The sequence below is a fragment of the Aricia agestis genome, chromosome 6 (assembly GCF_905147365.1).
Source record: "Aricia agestis chromosome 6, ilAriAges1.1, whole genome shotgun sequence".
NCBI lineage: Eukaryota > Metazoa > Arthropoda > Insecta > Lepidoptera > Lycaenidae > Aricia > Aricia agestis.
The window spans coordinates 19,286,465-19,310,448 of record NC_056411.1 but is presented as its reverse complement, the minus strand read 5'-3'; the positions used below and the strand labels follow the sequence as shown (position 1 = coordinate 19,310,448).

The following is a 23,984-nucleotide window of genomic DNA, read 5'->3' as shown; positions in this document are numbered from 1 at the left end:
ATCGTCTAAATCACTCGTACACATCTTCTTACGTATATTCCAATTAAAAAATGTAACTAATGCTCATTTTAAAAATTCTCGTTGAGAGCCGTCTGTAGCGGAATGGCCCATAGCTGGTCTAAAGCATAGTAAAATCTAAAGCATGCACATTCTACGAAGATCATGTGCAATCAAAACAACACATGCCACTCTACAAATTCATAATCACCTATTTAATATTTCTCAATAAACGTTTTCTATAAACTCAATATAATATGATTGTGTTTGAAATCAATTTCTTACGTTACTAGGTGAAATAAAAAATAACACCCACTTTATAATATTTATTTAAGGCGAATATACGCTTAAAATGAAGTGCGATTACAATTTAAACAAATCTATCATTACATAAAATATATAAACCAAAACAACAGCTACAATATACAATAAAAACATTATCGCGTGACAAAAAAAAATACAAATTTCATATCAAACATATAAATCTTGTTTTTATTGTATATCGAGGTGGACGCGTCTTGCCAGACGACTTTCAACCTTATATTTAGGCCTACTCCACTTACATATAAAAGTCACATCTCTTATACGGAGAGGCCCATCGATCCGGTTGGTCTGATCGGAGGCCGATCTGGCCGGAATCGTGTGCGGTCGGGTCGGCCTGCGGTCAGTCCAACTGGACGGATCAGCCTACTCGTGTATGAGGATCTTAACTCGACTCTTGCGGTCCCTTTATCAAAAGTCCTCAATACCTATCTACATTATAATATGCCTCTGAAACAACGATTAAAGGTACAGTTACACACGCTTATTTCAAGCACGAAACTAAGCTAAAAACAGCGAAATAAGCATGCTTATTTTGAGCAATGCTTGGACACACGTGCTCGTAAGCAGCACTCGGTTGAAGCATGCTTTCGTGCTTGAAATAAGCATGTGTAACTGTACCTTAAGACTAGTGTAGCTATCTTTGTTCTACCACCACACTCGTCATGGTAGAAAATCGAAGCAGGACCTTTCAATCTAACCAGGGTCCAATTCTCGTAACTAAATCTCGATTTGGGCCTCTGGGGCCAGCTAACCTCACTTGCAGCATCTTGCAGGTAGCGAGACGGCTGTGATCGAAGCGAAGTTCAAGATGGGAGAATCGGGCCCCGAGCTTATGGAGGGTAGATGAAGGAGATCTATCTTATATGGGGGATATTTGAAAAAGTGTCCAGCTGTACGCAGTAAATAACAGTTGAAAAATCCTCCAAGAGTGGCGTAGCTGCACCAAAGGGTATGGAATGAATGTAGCCGTTGGTGACAAAATATAAATATATAATATTAAGTATATAAATATTATTTAAATTTATAATAATATATTTTGAAATATATAACCTAAAATAGCTGAAATAAAAGCTGCTAAATGATTTAAAATTTACCCTGTTGCTACTGTAGCGCCACCCTAATTTAACGCATTTCAGCGGACACTTTTTACATACAGAGAAAGTTCTCCTCCATCTACACTCCATACCATCTCCATACCCGAGCTGCAAGTCAAAGTTGTTTCCAGCTTGACATTATTATTTTTTTTTGGAGTGCCAGCACAGAGTATGGCATGTTTTAACACAACCATGTTTACAAATCCATGTCGGTATCAAACAAGCTTGGATGGATGGATTTATATGCGGCCGCGCGAACGAGCGGTTTGGTGGCTAAATAACAAGCAAATGTATGTAACGATTTATTTAAATAGCGGCGCGGTCGCCCTATACCTAATATATTCTGATAACGCTATCAAAATGGGATGCGTCCTTTTGGAACTGAAACGCTGATGCTGACGCGAGCTGACAGCTGGCCAGCCGTAGGGTCGGCAAACAAAATGACGTTTTTGTTCGTTTTGTTTTAATTTTTTTGTGATAATAATAGGTAATAAGTGATATTATTATAGTAATTGATTACTTAATAATGAGTGGAAAAAGGGGAATATTTTGAATGGTCAATCACGATTCACGCCAAATAATTCTGGCAATTGATAAATATTTCGATGAAGAACGAAGTCGCTGTTCTTATTTATTATACATAGTAATTGTATTATACACAGTAATATCTTTATAGTAATATATTTATACAGAATCGGTCGATTACGTATTTTATTAAATTATTATGTATAAATCTATAAAATAATGTTCAGAATATTTTGGCTAACTCTACTCCATTAGCAAAAAAAACTGTTATTCCGATCCCGTTCGGATCGCGCGCGGATTATACATACAACTGCTTGTAATCTCGCGATGTGGCCGCAAAACCGCGCGATCGGGCGGACGCATATAAATAAAGCCTAACAAATAACTTAAATACATTTATTGCTAAATACTTCCTACAATCTGTTTACACTGTACACAATATAAAATTTTATATAACATCTTGAGTCGTGAGATCTTTTTCACAAAAAAAATTCGCCGAAAACTATACATAATATTAATATTGTGCTGGAACATTTTGAATTTTGAAATACAAATCATAAGTTTATGAGTATATAAGAAATATTAGAAACTATTTAAATTTAAAACAAAATTAAACTTTAAGGGAGGTCGCAGACGACAGACTTTTTGTGCGATCGAGTCTGCGGCGCCCATACAGTCGGCATTGCGCGGCCATGCCGACTGTATGGGCGCCGCATCACATCGAGTCTGCGGCGCCCATACAGTCGGCATGGCCGCGCAATGCCGACTGTATGGGCGCCGCAGACTAGATCGCACAAAAAGTCTGTCGTCTGCGATCTCCCTATTTCACAAGGAGATGAATGTTTCATTGAAAGCATTCCAAATTATAGTGCAAATTTTGAATCGCTATCGTAAAGTGCCGCGTCGTAGCCCATTTCATCACGGTGAGCCCCGACCCTTTTTTTTTCATTAATGTTAACAACTCAACTTTTTTTATAATGTGAACTGTTTCATTGGCAAAAGCCAAAAATACCTACACCGTAAAGTACAACTAAACTTCATTTTACAATATATTATGTTCAGGATATTATTGATTTTCCTCAACCAACCACACAGATAAGTCCAAGTGATTGTAAATACTGGGAACATAATATTATTTTATTATTACAAAATATTCCTCTTGTGTTTGATATTTCGAAGTATCATTTACGAAAAGCTACTTACATTGTATTATTTTACAAAAAATCTGGCATTTATACTTGATAGTAAAAACGTTTAATGCAAATAATAATAATATAATTGGCGTAATTGAAAAATGGAGCGCATCAAAAGCTTTTTCAGCTGTTTGGACACAATACATTGACAGCAAATAATGTCAGATATTAAAATGTTTTCGCGCTTGTACGAATCACAATATTGCGTGCACAAGCTTAAGTCTAGGTGTGTCCAACATATAAGGGATAATCATAATCTTAATCGAAATTATCAACCTCGAATATTTCAAACTTTGCTTATAAACATATCCAGTTCATTTTCAATCTTTTCATATTTCGTTATCTAATTCGAGTCAAACCAGAGTTCAAAACCCTGGTCATCCTAACGTATAAGTGTCCGGTCATCTGTCAGACTTGCCCGCATTGTGAAGGTGGTTGGGTGCGTCTGCAAACGCAAACTTCAGTCTATACGCTTCAGCCACGAGCATACTTATGTTTGAGTCTGTCCAGTTCTGAGTCGGAACGTTCTGGAGTAGAATCATGAGTCCCTGGAAGTCCTGTTCTAGCATTAGCCTCTCGCGCCAGTGGAGAAGGAAGGCTGCACATACGTATAGCTGGAAAGTGGCAAAGCCGTCCGACTCAGCTAGGTAAGTATCCCATAGCCTGATGGTGCAGGGCAGCGGTATCTCTCTGGTCAGGAGATTGTTCATCCATCGGAATGAGAACTGAAGATAATCCACTCCATGGTTCTGTAGGTGCTCATGAAGAGGCAGGTCTATACGTCTTATTAGTTCCTTCAGCTGGTTCACCTGAAAATTGAGAGTAAATTTTTAACAAAATTCACTATGAAAAGGTTAAAATGATGTTGGTACAATAGGCATGATGACATTTTTTTTCTTATCGGTAATTGAAAGACACGTAAAAAATAGAATCATCGTTGAAAGAATGACTTTGATAGCTTAAAAATTCACCAAGATATGACAATTCAAATATCTAATAAAAAAGACCTGCCCGAAACGCTCCATACAAAGTGCTACGAAAGTATGACGTCAGTCTTTCGTAGTTTGTACGCATCGGGAGACAACTTTGTTCAACAGGTATATTAAATATTGCGTTTATGAAAGTGGTTTCATAACAAAAGTTGCTTTTAGTTGCATAAGTTATCGAATTGCATACAAATATTTTTGAAGAACTTTGAAGGCGCATAACAAAAAAAATACAAATGCTATCAAGCTGAAATTTTGGGAACACTTATTTTTTACCGTGATTTCTTTATTTTATTAACAAATTTCGCTAATCTTTGACCTTGTCATCATCCCTATTCGTAAAATTTTAAAATCGTTCGCCAAAACAGAAAGGAAGGTGCAGCTCGATTTTAGGTCTCTTTTGTGGGCGGGATTGAAAGAAGTGTGTGCGCGCGCATTATTGGTAAACCGCGATCACACTTACAACAATATTTATTGCTATTTTTTGCGAGTGTCCATGGGCGACGGAAGTTGCTCTCCATCAGGTGACCCGTTTGCTTGTTTGCCCCCTAAAAAAAAACATTGCACATTATCTGTATTCTACGATAATTTACACACACTTTTGCCTCCTCCAGTTTCTGCAAGCAATAATAAAGTTGAGTTGGCCAAATAACTAGGTGATGATGATGATTTACGAACTGTTTATACAATGCTCTAATTGCCAGTGATAAGAGATAAGGTAATAAGCGTTAACATCTTGAAGGTTGTAAAGCATATAGTGTATGTATGTTACTATAGCTTTACTACAATATCGTAATATACAACATAAAGCTGTAATTGCACATAGCATTACTTTACTATTAATAATACAGACCGGTATTACGTCTTAAAATAATTCACACGCAATTACGCAATGAAAAACATTATAGTCTAAGAATTGTGCAATAAAAATAGTGATTATATAAATTCTTCATTGTTAGGTTTTGACCATGATATCCGTGCAACCTGATAATTTTACAGAAAATCTTTACAACAATTTGTTAGTAAAATAAATATCAAAATCAGGAATTTAGTTTTGCAAAAGTTGCAAAACTAAGAAGTCATTGCTAATGTTAGGTATAAAGAAACTACTTTTTTGTAATGTAGAAATTGAAAAAAACAGATACATACCTTATATTGAATACCAAGCTGAGCAAATATATAATTATCTTGAATACTATCTAGAAACTTGGACAAGCACCAAAAGGAATCTGCCTCGATAATGTCTCGCTGTCCCTCGGTCAGACTGTCCAGGGGAAAGTTGTCCAACTCCTTCCCCGGAGCTGATTCTTGTAGAAAGACCATGAAGAATGGTGTGACCAGGTCATTGATGCCTTGGACATAGCCTGACGCTGGATGTCTGATGGCCCATATGTATAAAATTCTCTCAAACATCACCTGAAATTGTCATCAACTTGAATTACTGCTTAAAACAGTTGACAAAATTGTATGTTATACCAGATATTACAAATACCAGCAAGATTTGTGTATAATTTAACATGAACTGTGTTTAAGAAAATTACTGTTACCTTCTCTAAAATCCTCCCCACCTTCAGAAAACATACTTACATACATAGTTAATAAAAATACTTATTTCTACACAAGTTTTAAAGTAGGAAAAGGTTGAGCAATAAGAGAAAAGGAAACATTAGCAGACACTGGCAATAACTGCTGGTTTGTCTATGATAAAAGCAGAACAGTTACCTGTACAGTGATTTGTTGGAACAGAGCAACAAGAGGGCTCATTCTTGGTATGTCTATGTGAATCTGTCTGTATGTATCCTCCTCTCTCTCTGCATCATAGTACTGCCTGACCAAATGTATGTAGTCAGCACGCTTCCGCTCTAATGTCTCTGCACGACGTTCTGAGTTTGCAGGAAGGTAGCCTGCTAAGAGACGCCATGTTACTGCTCTAGCCTAAAAAAACAATGACGTAATAAATACATGGAGTATTACAATATGTTTGATAAATATGTATTTACTTTAGTTAGGACAGAGGGTTTGTTTATATTTTTAACATTCAACAACATGGACAACACCTATGCTTCTACAGGGTCTAACAAAACAAAGTGATAATATCTAGGGTGTATATTGCAGTATTGAATCAAAAATAAGTATAAATTTTGTTTAAAGACAATAAAAAAAAAGACTTTAAATGAGCATGATGAGCAAACATAGTACACATAAAACAGTTTGTGTACAATTAAAGTTACTAATATATCAACACTAACAACTTTATTTTAAAAGATGTGACAGTTTCACAAACATCAAGATTAAACTTTTAAAGTACTCATACTTTAACTTGCTTGCTGTGACAGTTATGTAGGTCAAAGTTTCACATTGTAATTCTTACCTTTGTTGGGATGCCAGACCAGCTGAGCTGTTTTAACTCGTCCAGGTCTAGCACGGAGTTTTCTAGAACTTGCTGGAACCTCTCCAGCTTGGACTCGCTGCTCTCCTCCCGGGAGGTGAGCGCCGACAGCTTAACGGGCCGCGGCCGCCCCGGGTAGTGACGGAGCGGGCCCGCGCTGCCCCCAGGGGCCGCACCCAACTTCCTAATTTCATTCCTTTTCACCGCCACAACCTCATCCTTCGGCTTTATGTTCTCCCGTTCCACTTTGACGTCACTTTTGTTTACGTTCTTGGTGCTATTGCGATGCGAGTTTATTACGTTTAAAGCTGCAGTCTGCGATATGGCCTTCGATATTCTGGTCTCGGCGATCCCGGAAATGATCTCGTCGTCCCCCAAGTCCCAGGCGTCGTTCACGGACGCCTGGAATTGTTGATATGATGACCCCGACATAACCTCGTTTCGTTGGAGCTTCTGACGAGGTCTGCCCGGCACTGCTTGTTGTGGAGTCCTCCAAAATGTGTCAGGGATCCATACTTTCTTTTCATGTTCGGCTTGATAACTTTCCATAATAAAATACAGCTAGATACATTCTAAATAACTTTTTAGGACAACAAATATGAAAATGTTGATATGACCAATGACAACTGACAATTTGACACAATACACATCACACCATAGACTCATTTAATTTTTTACATTAAAATCACAAGTTTCATAGACTAATTAAATGCAGTTTACGCGGTTTTTTTAAATGGAGGTCCTTTCTCCTGATCGGACTCCTGCAGCCAGCTATCCAGAATTTCAGGGATGACCTATTCAAGCCAAATCTATTAAAATTATAGCTGATTCATCTAAAACCTAAGCGAATAAACAAAAAGTAAACTCAAATTCCAGACATTAATGACGTAATCAAAATTTTGTCCTCTTCGTCCAAGTTTCATGATTGATGTATTTAAATCTAAAATAATATTGATTCTTTTAATACAAATAACCTAGTGAAACCTGGCTCAAGTCATTACTTTTACAGAGCTTCTAAATCAATGAAGTTTCCAAGGTGCTTATTAGATCGATATAAAAATAAAACTGAAACGAGCACACGCCCGCGCCTGGAAATTAGAAATGGCAAATTCAGACCCTGATTCTTCTTCAATGTTTATGTTGAAAAGTTCAAAAAATTCTGTATCTTCACCACAGCATTCCAAAGCTAACTTGTTATCGGAAGTGATAACTGTAAAGGACTTTTTTGATTTTATGAAAACTGCCTACCAGGTTTACGAACATTTGGAAGGCGACGAAGATGGAGCGAAAATAGACTGGGAAGAGTTAACGAAATTAACTGTGATCAACCATGTGCTGGAACCGAAAGAACGAGAGCTTTTGAACCAAACGGCTTTTAACGAGCAAAAGACCCTATCGAGCAAAAGTGAAACAGCGCTTGTTTTGGAAAAGAAGAAAAATGAGTTGTGGGCGCGAAAACGATTGAGTTGCAGTGAAATTGAAGGTAGAAGAAAAGCTTGCTCTTTCACTCTCTCAAACTCTCTCTTTCTCTTTTACGTTCTTCTTAACCTAACTTAACTTCTTTCTTAACCTAACTTAATTAAAATAAACAAAGTTGTTAAGTTGTTTCAGTAAAAGGACGGAGACAATCGTTTCCGCCAGACGCAAAAGTGGAGATGCTTGGAGTGTGGACGGAAGCCAATCTCAATTGCAAATTAAATGACGTAAGTTATCTTCGACTAAATGGAATTATTCCTTATAATTATTTATGATACCCTCCTGTCTTACCTTTCCCTTCTATAATAAATGAACACCTTATTTATAGGTAATAAACGAAGGTATTTTGGATTCAATACTGCCCTACCTCGTCGGTTACAAGAAACCTATCAAAACGACCAGTGCCTACACTCCAATTATAAAAAAATCGCCAAGCACATCCGCGGAGGTAAAAAAACCAGCTAGTTTTGGTGGTAAGTTACATTAAGATTACTCTAAAAAGTTCCTAAGTACTATTTTTAAGCATTGCTATTGACAAAATGTTTGATTTGCAGCATTTGTAAATGAAAAAGAATCGAAAGATCGTCTGGGCAGGCGCAAATCGTCAGTTGCGGCGGCTCAAGAGAAGGCTAATCAAAAACAAGAGTAAGTTATCCATACAAATATTATAAATGCGTAAGTGTCTGCCTGTCACCTCTTCACGCCTAACTTACTCACGCTGAACAGATTTCGATGTTTGATATGGACACAGACATAGATCAAGATAGATATGTACTTCGCATACGTATGTGTATGTACTTCACGCATGGGCGTACCCAGGTTCTGGGCCAGGGGGGGCAAATTACCCAGGTTCTGGTGCCAGGGGGGGGGGGGGGGGGGGCAAATTACCCAGGTTCTGGGTCAGGGGGGGGGGGGGCAAATCAGATTATAAAGAATAAAAAATTAATAATTTTTAGTTAAAATATTGTACAAATGGCAAAAATTAGTTTTCTTAATTTTTAATTTTTATAGATAAAAGTACTAGATAATATACTTAGTAGGGATGTCAACATGATCCAGGGTGGGGGGGAGGCTGCCACCCCCCTCGGTACGCCCATGACTTCACGTGCCATATCGCGTTCCCAAATGACGAGCAATGCTCGTCTTTCGAAACGAGCATTGCTGTTTCGAAAGACGAGCATTGTTCTTTAGTCTGATAGCAGACTCGGACGTCAATTTTTTAAAAAATGCTTTAATGCCTTAAAGTAATTATGTCTACTCTGCTTAAAGTGCCGTATTGAGCTGTAGAAATTCAAATAGAAACGTTGGCCAAGATAATGGAGACGATTCTTATCATCGGTACGTCACATCGGTACGTCACAGTGGGAAAAAGTGACACCCTCATTTTCATACAAATGGAGCGGCATGCGGTATCTATCTAAATCTATGTCTGTGGGCGCAACGGAGGAGCTGTTGCGGTCGTCGTAGTTTTGAATAAAATTCAACTTTTATGTTATGAAGTGATATTTAAACAAGTTATATTTGATATTTCACTCAAGCAAGTATATCCGATATGGTCTAGTGGCTAGGATACCTGGCTCTCACCCAGGAGGCTCGGGTTCGATTCCCGGTATCGGAAAAAACTTTTTGGTGTTTTTTTCAGTGGCGACGTTGAAATTCACGTGTGCGACGAAGTGAAAGGGTTGAAGAAAGACTTCAGATGCCCTCAGAAGCTGCTCATCAGTAAAATGGGGTATTTCGCTGACGTCACCGCGGGCCAACGATTGGAAGACATGGATATTTCCGTACACTGTGATATTCAGGTTAGTGAAAGTTGACTTTTACGAATACCTATTGGCTATTATCGCAATAAAAAAAAATGGGGAATGTACTATCTACAGTTTACAAAGTTACGGCTTGACTAGGCTTACGAGTTAGTCGCTTAGTAGCGCCGTTAAATCGCACGCGTGCATTCGTCGCGTTCCCATATTATGTGTTTATAACATTTTGATGAGTCCTAATTCCAAGCACTAGTTGGAATTAATAATTAATAATAATAGCTCCCACACCGGTTTCGGTGACGGTGGCCGGTTTCATTGAAACCAGGCCAGCTACGCAGGAGTAATTTATAGTGTCCAAGTGTGTGCGCAGTACACAAGAGCACTCTCTATTCCTTTACTCTCATAACCCAGTGGGACGGACGACCGACACGACTGGCGAGAGATCAGGCGCAGGACCGACTTTTTACATGCCCATCCGACGCATGGATCATCTTACTTGTCAGACAATCAGGTGATCAGCCTGCATTGTCCTAACCAAACTTGGAAATAACATGTTTCCAACGTGGGAATCGAACCCACGACCTCCGAGTCAAGAGCCGCGCTCTATACCACTAGACCACGGAGGCGTTAAATTATAACAATACTATCAGTTTTTTTGCTTTGCCGCATTTTGTCGCCTTATCAGTCATCACCAACTATGTTACCTATTATATGTTCTCCAGATATTTGACTGGCTGATGCGGTGGGTGAAGCGGGACTCCATCCTGGTAGCTGACTGGCCTCTCCTGGACCCCAACAACGTGGTGCCCATACTCGTCTCCGCGTCCTTCTTGCAGGCTAGTATTTCGAATCTAGATTCTAGGTTCTGGGCACTTCTGGATTTGAGAATGTTATGGGACGTGAGCAAGATGATAAAATGTGATTTGCTTTAAAATTTTCATCAGGCGTTGTTGTTTTTAAACACATAGAAACCAAAGATGCAAGGGTTTTTATTCTCCTGGCTTAAAATTTTTAACTGCCCGCAGCCCGTTATGTGTTTTTTTTTTAAATATTTAACTTCGCTAAACTTGATACTAAGGCAGCAGGCGCTCTTTGCATGTTGCTGATGACTCTTGAGTTGTGTCATCAGATGGAGCCGCTGCTGCACGACTGTCTGAGCTACTGCCACGCGCACGTCAACGACATCGTCAACACCTCCACCAACCTCGCCTGCCTCAACGACGTGCTGCTCACCAGGTGAGGTCAGATAGAGCCGATTCACGACTAATGTTGAGTTGATATAACCCGACCGAATTAATTTTCTCTGGTAGTACCTACCAGTTTTTTTTAGAAATGAGTAAAATTATGGCTTACAGAATCAAGTAAATTTAACAAACAGGTTGGCAGCGATGTACACGAACGCAGAGCTGGAAGCGATAAAGGACAGGAAGGACAAGATCCAGTCACGGCTGTACTGCAAGATGATCATGTCCCTGGGCGAGCCCGTGCCGGAGACGCTGAGGGGACACTACGCGACGCTCGCCACGCTGTTCAAGTGCAGCAAGTAAGTGACAAAATGTGGGTCCCAGGACCCAGAGGCTCCCAACCTCTACTACTAAATGTTTGGTCATGACTCATGAGTCGTGAATAAATTTTTAAGGCGTAATGAATCTCGGTAGTGGTGATGTATGCTGTAAAGTGTAAGCTAATGATGATGATTGTCAGATGCAACAAGCTGCTGGGGCGACAGATCGCGGAGAAGGTGCCGTGCCAGCCCGCCAACATGCGCCTTGACCGCCGCGGCTACGTTATCTCCACGCACTCCAAGTGAGTCATCAGTCAGTGAGAACTACCATCAAATATAAAATTTTGAACGCTACACGCAAACCTCGGTCTTGAAAATTAAGACCGAATCGTAACATTTCAATGGACTATATACTTTATATTTTATACTCTATTGCTATTAAAGCCATTCGTCGACCGCAAATGGAGCGGCGGAAATAAGCGGCCTACATTCATAAAAAATTCCGGAACTGTCTCCAGGGATCTGTCGTGGAGCCTGAACGAGTACATAACGTGGTTGTACGGCGAGCTGCGGTCGTGGCGACGCGTCTACTGGCGGCTGTGGGCCGACTGCCACTTCCTGCAGTGCCAGCTCTGCGACAACTACTACCCCGTGTACCAGGTAGGTTTATACCGACCAGAGTAGCATGCTGTAGTACCTATATAGGTGCCTAGAAGAGGGCTCTGACACCATGTGAAGCTCAAGAAAAGAACACTTGTCAGTGTGCTACCGGTATTTTTTGGGCAAAGAAAAAAGTCTCAGTGGAAGAAGCAAAAGGAACCATAAAGTTAATATACCTAGCGGAATAGAGAAACAAAGGCCTGAGCAAGAGAGATGTCACTATCAGTAACACTGCGTGGTAAAAAGAGACGTGTGATACATGACAGCAGCACCCTTTTTTTGACGCCCAGTCGGCACGTGCCGCACGTTGATAATTTAATCTCATAGAAATCATGTTCAATCATGCTTGGGTAAGTGTAGGTATACGTGTACACATATTTTTACACACAGATGAAACCAATTTCGGTTTCGTTTGACAGCTCGAGATTGTCGCTCTATTCCGCTAGGTATATTAACTTTATGGAAGGAACTCTGATGTTTATCCTAATAGTTAGGTTAGTTAGGTCTTATCAGGTACTAATTTAATTCAAGATTTACCTAAGTCGTAGGGGTGGATACGTCTGAAAGTTAAACTAGTTAAAGCAGCAGCTGTAATAACTTTAATCCTCTCTCATTTCTCTGATCAGATGGACTGGTGCTCGTACCACGAGCCGGTGGCGGAGGGCGGCGCGCTGGCGACCGGCCGACACGCCTGCTGCGGCGAGCGCGCATTCCGCTTTGAGACCATCACTAGGAACACGGTAGGTAATCCTTACGTTTATTGTTTGCATATAAATGAAGGTTTTGATGACATTAGGCGATCTGAATGATCGCTTAATGTCATCAAATGCTAGCTAGAGACGTCGGTCTAAAATCTAAATCAATACACGCAGTCCAAAACTGAGATGTGTGAATGGTGGAAATCCGTTTATTTCGGGTGCGTGGTTTGCAGCCATTCTAAATGAACGGTCATATATGACCAGATTCATGACAATTTCTTCGGGGCTTTCAGTTTAGCACGCACTTTCCGCTAAAATTCCGCACGCACCTTATTTTCGATTACTTACTGCTCAAGGTTATGTCCAGGGTTGCCAATTCCGTTCGCACTTGCCCCACGAGCGAGGGTGCGCGGAGAGCGGCGTGCTGGCGCTGGCAACGCGCTTCCGCGACCTGGTGGCCATGCGACCGCCGCAGCTGATGCTGCCGGACAGACTCACGAGGATCGTGGCGAGAGGTGAATCCAAGTACTTCGAGCGACTCTCTTGATAGATACCGAGGATTGGCAGTCAAGCTTAGGCCGGTATAAATAGTCAGTACTTAAGATGCGACCCGGTCTCAAGACGCGGTTCGGCTCTGTGATTGGTCCAAATTTTGACAGCCAACCAATCACAGAGCCTGAACCGTGTCTTGAGACCGAGATGCATCTTAAGTACTGACTATTTATACCGGCCTAAGCTTGACTGCCAAAGTACATTATATAGCTTGTCTAACGGGAGTCTGAAAAGTTTGTCACCGTTTATCTACAGACAGAATATAACTATAGTTTTTAATTTAAGCAGTTTTTTATGTCCTTCCTGGAGACTCAAATACCTAGTCATGTCAAGTTTCATCAAGAACAATTCAGAATGGCACGCGAAAAAGTATAACAGATAGTTATAAGTTATTATATAGCATTCATAACATTAGTACTATGAATAGGTAAATTTTTATTTACATATTTTTATGTTTAGACGCCGGCGACGACACCGGCGGGCGTGTCCACTGCAAGGAGGTGTTCTGGTGGGAGGGGATCCAGCTCGCCCCGCCCCGACAGACGCTCGGCCTGCTGGGGAAGCTGTTCACTAGCAACACCAAGTTCAACCGTGAGTGACGCTTGCACTTGCTTTTAAAAAGATCATCTCAATTTCTTCGGGGCTCAAATCATTTCCAGATCAAATTAAGTCAATTTAAAAAAAAAGAGGCTACGATGATTATATAGTGTATGTGTGTATAGTGAGTAGTGACTATAGTAACATCATGTTATTTTGGTTATAAATGGCAAATATACCCAATAATGTGGTGAAGAATTATGAGAACACTGATATAGTAAAATAAGTATAACTACAAACTTAATAACTCTGTAAAAAAATAGCATCAGCTGTAAATACGCTGTTCACATCACATCGGCAATACTATATCGTTAACACGTCACGTTTTTATTGGCATTTAAATGATATTTTATGTTTTCCAAAACTTTATTTTCGTTTACACAATAAATAGTGTAAATAGTAGAGAAGGACTAGGCGTTACCAGTGGCGGTTTTAGTGATACAACGATGACTAGATTGGCAAGAAACGTTTGAACGTAACCCATTACGTAAGTCAGTAGCGTATATTTTGTCAAACCTGCTCTACCGGTCCCTGTAGGAAACACTGTGTTTACACATGAGGCCGACAGTAACATAGTGTAAAAAGCTTTAAAATAAGATAAACAAATACATCAACTACAAATAGCACTGTACACTACACACATATAGCGGAGGCCCGACCCGGTTCGCCTGCGCTGGCGGCGCGCTCCGCCCCCTCCCTTCCCGCACCGCCGGCCCCACCCACCCCCGAGCGCCGGCCTCGCCCCGTCCGACCTAACAGTCGACATCAGGTATGCGAAACACATAAACTTACATATTATTATAAAAAATATTTACTCCACAATCTGTTCATGTTGCTGTCAGTGACTTTTCCTACGTATCAAAGACAACATAGATGATAACGCCGCGCTGATATAATGCACCGGCGCTGCGAACTGCGAAAACACGAGTTAAAACATTTCACAAAGCCAGTTGACGTGAAAGTTGTGAAACATCATCTTTCTGCCGCTGTTTCGCAGTTTGCATTAAGCTCCTTTAGTAGCGTATAAAAAAAGAAGATCCTTATAGCACTGCGTATCTGTAGTGTAATGAAAAAAACTTGATGCTTTAGAACTTAGATTGTAAATAGTATAATGACTGCAACTTGCAAGTACTTTAGCAGACAAATAGTTAAACTTAGTTATAGCATAGAGAAAATTAAAATCTTAATAGTATAGAAAATGTCTCTTCGGTTACTCGTATATGCCTAAGAAGTAAGAACAATAATGTAGAGACTATACTTAATCACGTTATTATTACACGAAGCCAGGTGCGGAGATTGTGGGCGGGGCGTGCGCGGGGGGCGGCGACAGCACCGACAGCAGCGAGGACAGCACCGACAGCAGCGCCCGCAGCGAGGAGGACGCGCCGCGGGCGAGACCGCCGCCACCGCCGCAGACCACCTCGTGAGTCACACACTGCAACTTTGGTTCAGAAATGAGACACGATTATTTGCAAAAGTAAACATCTCTCAGACAAGGTATTTGTCTGATGGCAAACATATTTCTAAGGTAATTCAGAAAGTAACAGCAGAGACCAGAACAGCAATAACTGGAAAATTAAGTAGATTAATATTAGGCTGTAAATCAATCAGAGGGTTTTCGACCTTCACAACAAAGCGCTGCGCCGCCGACTTGACTCGTGTATTCAAAAAGTGCCAATAATAATTTTCTGACTTTATCCTGCTTACCAGGCAGCTATGTAGCTGTTGCGTCAAATAGATATAAAAATTAATTTGAATGAGTGAATAAGAAACCCTCAATCCGTTCGTAGCGGTCGTCGCGGGCGGTCGTGTGGGCGCGGCGCGGGCGGGTGCGGCGCGCGGGTGTGGGGGGGCGCGGCGTCGGCGCGCAGCAACCAGGACGCCCAGCGCCGCTACGAGGAGCGGGCCGCCGCGCGCATGCGGCACGCGCTCGCACGACGACACGCGCGCTCGCGACCCGCGCAGTCGCCAGGTGTGTACGATGCGTTTCTAGGTTTAGGTTTTAGGAATTTATTCTCAGAAGTCATACAACAGTTCTACATCTATTGTATTTCGGAAAGTAAAGATAGGTCCGTATCCAGTATTGTACTCCAAATTTCCTTTTTATTTCGTTGATTGCAGTCGGGGAAAATTGCCCAGGTTCTGGGCCAGGGGGGGGACCAAATCAGATTTTTTTAAATAATTTTTATAGATAAAAATACTAAATAATATACTTAGTAGGGACGTCAACATGATCCAGGGGGGGGGGGGGGGGCACCTGGCCGCCCCCCCCCCCCCCCCCTCGGTACGCCCATGGATATGTATTTAGTATGGAAACTGCAGATCGCCGTCGGCCGTGCGGCAACCGCAAGTTGCAGTCGGTACCGACTGCTCTAAATCGGTCGCGTTGGCATATTGCTTTAGTTTCATCTATCTATACTTCTATACTAATATTATAAAGCGGAAGAGTTTGTTAGTTTATTTGTTTGAACGCGCTAATCTCAGGAACTACTGGTCTGATTTAAAAAATTCTTTCATTGTTAGATAACCCATTTATCGAGGAAGGCTATGGGCTATAATATTTGATCACGCTTAGACTAGCTTAGAAGAGCTTATCTCACGAACTACTAGAGCAACTTTTACGAGGGCTGCTATTTATGTATCCGGAACTGGCCACTTACAAGAACAATATTTAAAAAGGAATTACAACATTTGAAAATAGAACTCTTTGGTTGAAGAATACATTTTGTTTCATGTGACTGTCAATTATTTTTCCATTGTGGCGTCATTTTGAAAATTGCGTGTCTTCATTTGCCATGGATTTAACGCGTGAACATTTTCGTGCAATGATTTACTACGATTTTCGGCGTGGGCTAAATCAACAACAGTGCTTTATTCAACTCACCGCAACTTTTGGAGATGAAGCACCATCAAAAACCACTGTTTATCACTGGTACAGTGAGATTAATCGTGGGCGGTCTATGCTCACGGATGAAAATAAAGAAGGTCGCCCAAAAACAGCTGTTGTCCCACAAAATATAGATGCTGTGCGGGAACTAATAATGCGTGATCGTCATGTTACATATCGCGAGATAGAGGCGTCCTTAGGCATAAGTATGACGAGCATACATAAGATATTACACGAACATTTGGCTGTAAAAAAAATATGTTCGCGTTGGATTCCGCACAACTTGACAATCGATCAAAAACGGGCTCGTGTCGATTGGTGCAAAAAAATGATAAAAAAATACAACCGTGGTACGTCAAAAGCCGTTTATAATATCTACACAGGTGATGAATCTTGGATCTATGCATATGACCCCGAAACTAAACAACAGTCAACGGTGTGGGTGTTCCAAGATGAGCCGAAACCAACAAAAGTTACTCGTGCAAAAAGTACTTTGAAGCAAATGGTCGCCTGTTTTTTTGGAATTAATGGACATGTGGCTACAGTGCCATTAGAGAATCGTAAAACGGTTAATTCTGAATGGTATACGACCATTTGTTTACCAGAAGTCTTTGAAGAAATAAGAAAGGACAACCGACAACGCAGAATCATATTACATCACGACAATGCTAGCTGTCACACCTCAGCTGAAACAACTCAGTTTTTGGAGGGTCAAAAGATCGAATTGACTGGTCATCCGCCGTACAGCCCTGATTTGGCACCTAACGATTTCTTTTTATTTCCATACGCGAAGAACAAATTACGTGGTCAACGTTTTTCGAGCCGCGAAGAGGCTGTTGATGCGTTCAAAATGCACGTTTTGGAGATACCTCAATCAGAATGGAAAAAGTGCTATGAAAATTGGTTCCAGCGTATGCAAAAGTGTGTCGATCATCGCGGCGAATATTTTGAAAAGCAATAAAACCATATTAAATGATATATGTTTGTTTCTTTTTTTAATTCCGGATACATAAATAGCAGCCCTCGTATGTTATTTGGCACAGATAAGAAGTTCTACCACGTGAAGGATCATAGGCTATTTTTTGTGGACTAATTATTTGTGTGAAATATCTAATTACGCGGGCAAAGCCGCGCGGACGTCTAGTTATTATAGAATAAAAAGACAATTCAATATTATGTAGAATAAAAACATTTTTTCTGTTTAGGAGGCGTATACGCGCGGCTGGAGGCAGAGTGGCGTGAGCGAGTGGGGGCTCGGGCTCGCCCCGCCCCCTCCGCGAGAGCCCGTCCACAGTACCTCAAATACAAATAGTGTAGAGTGGTTTGTCATGTCACTATATTCGAAATTGTTCTGTTATTAAGCCACGTTTCCATTAGGCAACATTCGGAGCGCGATATGTTGAACAAAGCTTGCAACTTTTATCAACGCTACGAGTTTTTTATCAAACAAGTCACAGCTGTTGTGCCATCATGTCGTCGTCAGTTAAAAACTTCGCTTTTTGCTGCTCAATGTTGCCTAGTGGATTACCTTTACTAATCTATTGACTATTACTATGTCCTGTCCAAATAAAAGAAGTGAGTTTGTCAGATTTTTTATTGGTTAGCTTATCTAGAATCGCAGCCTGTGAGCGTACTGGCTGGAGCGCAGACCGAAGGCCGACTTCAGGTACCCTCGCAGGACCTTCTTGTCTGTGCGCTTGCCGATCGCCTTGATAATGGCGTCGTCTACCAATTTTTGGTCAGCCTTGCGTTGCTCAGATGGAACGTATTTCTGGAATATAGAGAATAATAGTTTTAAATATTTTATGTATTGTACAATATTATGCACAAATCGAGAGAGTAAGGCTAGTTTTTGATTGGTTTTAGCATTGGGCAGACATACAATAAAGTTTTATTTACATATTTTGATTATTACGTCGACGGAACCGCAAAATGCCGCAACCTCACCGCATTTTTTTTTAAATGTGCCGTATATTACGTTCTGCCGCCACGCGGTGGGCCGAAACTCATAAAAACACATACATGGATTCGGTTTTATTTTCATTATGAAAATAAAACCGAATCCACGCGCGCGCAATTGGGATGATGACAAGGTCAAAGATTAGCGAATTTTGTTAATAAAATAAAGAAATCACGGTAAAAAATAAGTGTTCCAAAAATTTCAGCTTGATAGCATTTGTATTTTTTTGTTATGCGCCTTCAAAGTTGGATATTCAAGTCGATTTTTTTTTTCAATTAAATTTCTTAATATTTGTATACAATTCGATAACTTATCCAATTATCGAATTATAATAAGAATATATAATGCAACTTTTGTTATGAAACCACTTTCATAAACGCAATATTTAATATACCTGTCGAACAAAGTTGTCACCCGATGCGTACAAACTACGAAAGACTGACGTCATACTTTCGTAGCACTTTGTTTGGTTCATTTTTAAGCTATCAGTCATTCTTTCAACGATGTTTCTATTTTTTAAGTGTCTTTAAATTACCGATAAGAAAAAAAAATAGTCATCATGCCTATTGGACGCGTATCTCAAAGCATTGAAACATGATCAAGCATTAGCTTATTGGAAGTATATTTTACATTCAAATCAAATTCAATTTAACAAGTATACATAATTATAACATTCTGGCCTTGTACCATGAAACTGTTTTGAGACTCAAACAATCGGACGAGAATGCCGCGTCTTGCTCTAACAAACGAGAAATTACGTTGTTAGAGCAGGACGCGGCATTCTCGTCCGATTGTTTGAGTCTCAAAACAGTTTCGTAGTAGGCCTACTGATTTGGGTTACTCCCGACAGAATCAGAATCAAATCGAATTAGCTTGATCTCAAAGTTTTTGCTACTTCCGACATAATATATTATACTAGTGCATGATCGTGCTGCGGCTCAATTTGGAACATACTCAATCTCAACAGCTTTTCCCACTAGTGACAAGCTATACTAGTGCATGATTGTGCTGTGGCTCAATTTGAATCTCATTCGACTCGTAAATCAAAATCGTATCAGTTTCGGGGGGTAAGACTGCAGACTTACCTCTTTCTTGGTGGCGAAGATGTCTTCACCCTCCTTGCGCTTGACGCTGCGCTTGGTGCTCTTCTTGTTCTTCTTGAAGTAAGCATCATCGAGGTGTGCCGGCAGCTTGAAGTCGCCGAGGTCCAACTTGGTGCTGGTGCCGATCACGTACCTCTGGGGGATACGTCTGAGCGGGCATGAGTTGAACTGGAAATTGAATTGATATGTGTTATAAATATGACATGCAACGAAGCGCAACATATTATCCTAATAAGATACATGACTGTACTGGCAAGGACAACGAAACAACAAATTGTATGAAATATCAGTGCAAACCAATACGTATTATTAAAAAACGCTTCCTACAATTTCATAGATCTCGGGTCATCAGCGCCCTAGGTGTGGTCAGTGTGAGACTAAAATGAGCCTTATGATTTTTTCTGCATTACTAGAAATATTGTAACTTTTGAAGTTTTTATCCACAGTCACTCTAATCTATTAAAGTACTAGATGCCGCCCACAACTCTGTTGCGCCAAAATTTGCTATCGCGCGGGAACCATACATTTTTCCAGGATAAAAAGTATCCTATGTCCTTTCCCTGGACTCAAAAGTATCTCAAAGTTTTTCATGTATGCAAGTATTCCATGTCAATAGGCTATTTTAAGGAATTTATTTTATTAACCCGTCAAAGCCACATAAGCTCACCGGTGAGCGAGACACAATAGAATAACAATAGATTTCCAAGAATCCACGATCGAAGGATTAACCCATCAATCCCCAAGCGGCAGCCGGCTGCCACATAACAATTGAAAATCTATTGTGTCTGCAATAGCCACGATGGGGGTGTTAATCATATACCTGGGTTTTAATTTAGGAAAAGCTGCAGGCCACCCTAACACAGACCCAAACTTAATTACCAGGATGGTAATCTTATCGAAATCCATTCAGTTGTTTTTGTGGGGAAAACATGTCAAACCAACAATGGGTGGTTTTAAATCCAGTCACTAAACAGAGAGAAATAACAACAATAGTGTTAAAGATACTTGAAAGCAAGTATCTTTAACACTATTCTATCATCAAACCCAAAAAAATATATAAAATTCCTCTCCATCCAGCAACATACTTTAGCTCAAAACGTAACTCACCGCAAAAGGTCCAGTGACAAGCAGCAGACCGCTGGGCAGCACTCCAACGAGGATGACGCGCTTACCGGCGTGTCTACCGGCCAACAGGATGCACACTGTGCCAGGGGTGAGGGTGGCGCGCGTCCTCCTCACGTGCTTGCTGAACGTCTTGTGGTGGGGGCGGGTTTTGATCCTGGAATTTGGTTGTGGGGGGTTAGCATTGAAGTAAAACATATAAAGTACTATCAGAGAAGTCGATTCCTAGGCAGATGGCGGACCTATGTAATCTGGTCGATTAAGTCAATCCCATCCGACCGATCATAGGTAACATTGATTTGAAATAATGTCATTGAAGTTCTAACACCACATAATATGTCACTTTTGCCTATTTTGACCTTTTGATGCAATTCGCTAGAAAATCGGAAGACATGTCGTTTTAGCCAATCGGAACACATGTCGGCCAACAAAAACTCGTAAAATAGTTACTATGGAATCTGTATAAAATTCAATTCATTTTTTCTATCTCCTGAAAAGTTGCTATTTTTGACTAATGTGGTGTTAGAACTTCAACGACGATAAGCCGACCACATGACATAGATCCGTCAATTGCCTAGGAATCAATTTCTGATGACATTGTAAATTATTTCATATAAATTTTGTTAGGCTTCAAGTCTTTCAAGTAAATAAAGGCTATTTAAATTAAAATATATGTTCACGAATTATATAGTTTGATGTTATAAATTATGCCTATGTTAACACTTTACTAAAAACGCATAAGTATTTGTTTTACTTAAGTAACTGCGGCACTCAGAGACATTTAATTGTGATAAACCTTTAATTTAATGAAGAGTTTGACAGGCTTATGTCAAATTTTTTAATTAATAACATATAAGTAATAATAATAATAATAACACCCACACCGGTTTCAGTGACAGTGGCCGGTTTCATTGAAACCAAGCCAGCTACGCAGGAGTAATTTTATAGCGCCCAAGTGTGTGCGCAGTACACAAGAGTACTCTCTATTCCTTTACTATCATAACACAGTGGGACGGACGACCGACACGACCGGCGAGAGATCAGGCGCAGGACCGACTTTTTACATGCCCATCCAACACATGGATCATCTTACTTGTCAGACAATCAGGTGATCAGCCTGCATTGTCCTAACCAAAGTTGGAAATAACATGTTTCCAACGCGGGAATCGAACCCACAACCTCCGAGTCAAGAGCCACGCTCTATACCACTAGACCACGGAGGCGATTTAAGTAATTAACTAATTAATGTTCCACTCTGAGTATGGCAGTAAGTGCTACACTCTTCAGTCTTCACTGCCGTAGGACAAGTCAATGAACTTATATACTTACACAAGAGGCATTAGCAATTGTTTAAGTAAGGGGCTAACACTACAGTAATATTATTCTTGGTATATTATTTTCTATACTTAACATGCAATACAATTAGCTTCATAATCCTGAATCTCTTTCTTTATATGGCTGTCTCTTTTAGATGAATAATCATCTAATTCATATTATAGAGATTGAGTTTAACCTTTAGTTATTGAAAACGCATGTACAATTTATTCAATAATAATAATTTATATCACTGACACCCTTACTAATAAAAATATCCAAATTGTGTAGTACACACAAACATACAATGTTATTGTCTGAGAGAAAAGTAGCTTCATAAACAATAATATTTGTGGATATTCTTTATTAATCATGGATTCTTGGAAATCTATTGTTATTCTATTGTGTCTCGCTCAACGGTGAGCTTATAGGGCTTGATAGGTTAATATCAAGATTACCAATAAATCAAAATATACTAACTTATCCTGAGTGGGGAAGAAGGACTTCCTGCGGCGGATAAGCACTGAGCGGGTGCCTCCGTTCTTTTCACCACCAATTGGCTTCACAACATGGGTCAGCTTCTTGGCTTTGGGTGCCTTGGGGTGTTTCTTGCCAACAAACTTGTACTTGGCCTGAAAAATGTAAAACCAACATTATAAACACTGTCATTTACCATGAGCAAACATATTTATTTGAATAGGTATTGGATCTACAGAACAGTTCAAGCTTATAAAACATCATATGAACATCAACATGGAGTTTCTTTACAAAAACAAACAATACTTTGAATATAAGATTTTTTAACAACATTTGATATAAGTAATACCTATATTATAAGACAAGACTTTGAGGTTACCTTCTTGTGGAACATCTTGGATTTGGAGAAACGAAGTACTCCATTGCCTAAGTCATAATTCCTCGGTTTGCCAACCTTCGCCTTCTGGACTCCGCCAGCGGGGGCCGCGGGGGCCTTAGCCGCCGCCTTGGGCTGTGGTGGAGCCATCTACACAAACAAAAGTACTATTACAACCTCAAAACAACCGCAAACACCACCTGATGAAACATAGGTTATATCTTTGTCAATTTTGCGGACAAATTAACTTGAAAGATTTCGCACTACTCAAGAAACCTAGAGTTTCTCAGAAATATATGAGAAATTAAAGAATTTACGAAGACACCGTGTTCACAAATATCACAAACTTTGTCGCACGTCAAACTTTCGATTATTGCAGATTTATTCTTACTTCACTTAAACTTAAAATATCACTCTAAACAATTAGTTTATATAATAAAGATTTATTTGAACATATAAATTTAGTTAATACTTATGAAATCACTTGTATTAAATTGGATTTATTTTCCTCAAAAATAAAACCAACTCACATTAGAACCGGGATCAAGAAAAAGAGTTTGACAGATGGCAATTTGACATTAGCTGAGTTGACATAAAATTGTCTATCGTTTTTTTTTATATATTTGTTAAATGAAGCCATAGACTTAATGGCAGGTATTGCACGCATCAATAATAATCAATATTATTATGAATTATCATGATTCTAGTATCATGCGATTCATAAGTGTACTATGGTCTGTGATACTGCAATTCGGCCTAATTATACACCATCAATATTATCACGGAATCGTGATAATATTTTAATCTGTGACTTGAATGATGCATGTTTTACTTTTGTACTATGTAAATTGAAAAGTAAATCAAAATGAGTATTGAGTACTAAAATAGCTCAAAAGTTTTACTGTAAAACTATTATTTAACATCTAAAATCAAACTTTACATGAAACTAAAATCCTGGTAACTAGTAAGTTACAGTTACTAGGATTTCTA

General features: G+C 39.9%; 3 protein-coding genes and 1 non-coding gene across 5 annotated transcripts; 2 read left to right on the top strand and 2 right to left on the bottom strand.

The window, feature by feature from the left end:
- Window positions 1-2,892: 2,892 nt before the first annotated feature.
- LOC121727986 (TBC1 domain family member 22B) lies at window positions 2,893-7,127 on the bottom strand. The gene is made up of 4 exons (XM_042116072.1): window positions 6,491-7,127; window positions 5,842-6,054; window positions 5,269-5,535; window positions 2,893-3,942 (listed from the first exon to the last, which is right to left on the bottom strand). The coding sequence occupies exons 1-4, from the start codon at window positions 7,055-7,057 to the stop codon at window positions 3,535-3,537; spliced, it is 1,455 nt and encodes a 484-aa protein (XP_041972006.1). The 5' UTR covers window positions 7,058-7,127; the 3' UTR covers window positions 2,893-3,534.
- Window positions 7,128-7,447: 320 nt separating this feature from the next.
- On the top strand, window positions 7,448-18,226 carry LOC121727983 (uncharacterized protein KIAA1841). 2 transcript variants are annotated; one of them, XM_042116067.1, is made up of 17 exons: window positions 7,448-7,991; window positions 8,120-8,211; window positions 8,313-8,457; window positions 8,539-8,629; window positions 9,627-9,786; window positions 10,467-10,580; window positions 10,874-10,980; window positions 11,123-11,287; window positions 11,449-11,550; window positions 11,767-11,908; window positions 12,535-12,648; window positions 12,974-13,121; window positions 13,618-13,749; window positions 14,403-14,524; window positions 15,039-15,178; window positions 15,546-15,727; window positions 17,848-18,226. In XM_042116067.1, exons 1-17 carry the CDS (start codon window positions 7,610-7,612, stop codon window positions 17,952-17,954), a joined length of 2,445 nt encoding a protein of 814 aa, XP_041972001.1. In that variant the 5' UTR covers window positions 7,448-7,609; the 3' UTR covers window positions 17,955-18,226. The 2 variants fall into 2 exon arrangements, with proteins under 2 accessions (XP_041972001.1, XP_041972000.1); XM_042116066.1 differs by having other exon boundaries at window positions 8,111-8,211.
- Window positions 9,531-9,602, top strand: Trnae-cuc. Its single transcript has one exon. It is a non-coding gene; the product is annotated as a tRNA-Glu (tRNA).
- Window positions 18,223-23,609, bottom strand: LOC121727988 (60S ribosomal protein L6). The gene is made up of 6 exons (XM_042116074.1): window positions 23,525-23,609; window positions 22,998-23,144; window positions 22,622-22,773; window positions 20,813-20,984; window positions 19,688-19,873; window positions 18,223-18,413 (listed from the first exon to the last, which is right to left on the bottom strand). The coding sequence occupies exons 2-6, from the start codon at window positions 23,142-23,144 to the stop codon at window positions 18,252-18,254; spliced, it is 819 nt and encodes a 272-aa protein (XP_041972008.1). The 5' UTR covers window positions 23,525-23,609; the 3' UTR covers window positions 18,223-18,251.
- Window positions 23,610-23,984: the final 375 nt, after the last annotated feature.

Coding starts and splice junctions, on each gene's coding strand:
- LOC121727986 (XM_042116072.1), bottom strand. CDS start 7,057: ATGGAAAGTTATCAAGCCGAACATGAAAAGAAAGTATGGATCCCTGAC. Junction 6,055..6,490: donor GGTCTGGCATCCCAACAAAG/GTAAGAATTACA, acceptor TTGTTTTTTTAG/GCTAGAGCAGTAACATGGCG. Junction 3,943..5,268: donor AGCTTGGTATTCAATATAAG/GTATGTATCTGT, acceptor CTCAATTTTCAG/GTGAACCAGCTGAAGGAACT.
- LOC121727988 (XM_042116074.1), bottom strand. CDS start 23,144: ATGGCTCCACCACAGCCCAAGGCGGCGGCTAAGGCCCCCGCGGCCCCC. Junction 20,985..22,621: donor TTCTTCCCCACTCAGGATAA/GTTAGTATATTT, acceptor ACCAAATTCCAG/GATCAAAACCCGCCCCCACC. Junction 18,414..19,687: donor TCTTCGCCACCAAGAAAGAG/GTAAGTCTGCAG, acceptor TCTATATTCCAG/AAATACGTTCCATCTGAGCA.
- LOC121727983 (XM_042116066.1), top strand. CDS start 7,610: ATGGCAAATTCAGACCCTGATTCTTCTTCAATGTTTATGTTGAAAAGT. Junction 8,458..8,538: donor AAAACCAGCTAGTTTTGGTG/GTAAGTTACATT, acceptor TTTGATTTGCAG/CATTTGTAAATGAAAAAGAA. Junction 15,179..15,545: donor CCACCGCCGCAGACCACCTC/GTGAGTCACACA, acceptor ATCCGTTCGTAG/CGGTCGTCGCGGGCGGTCGT.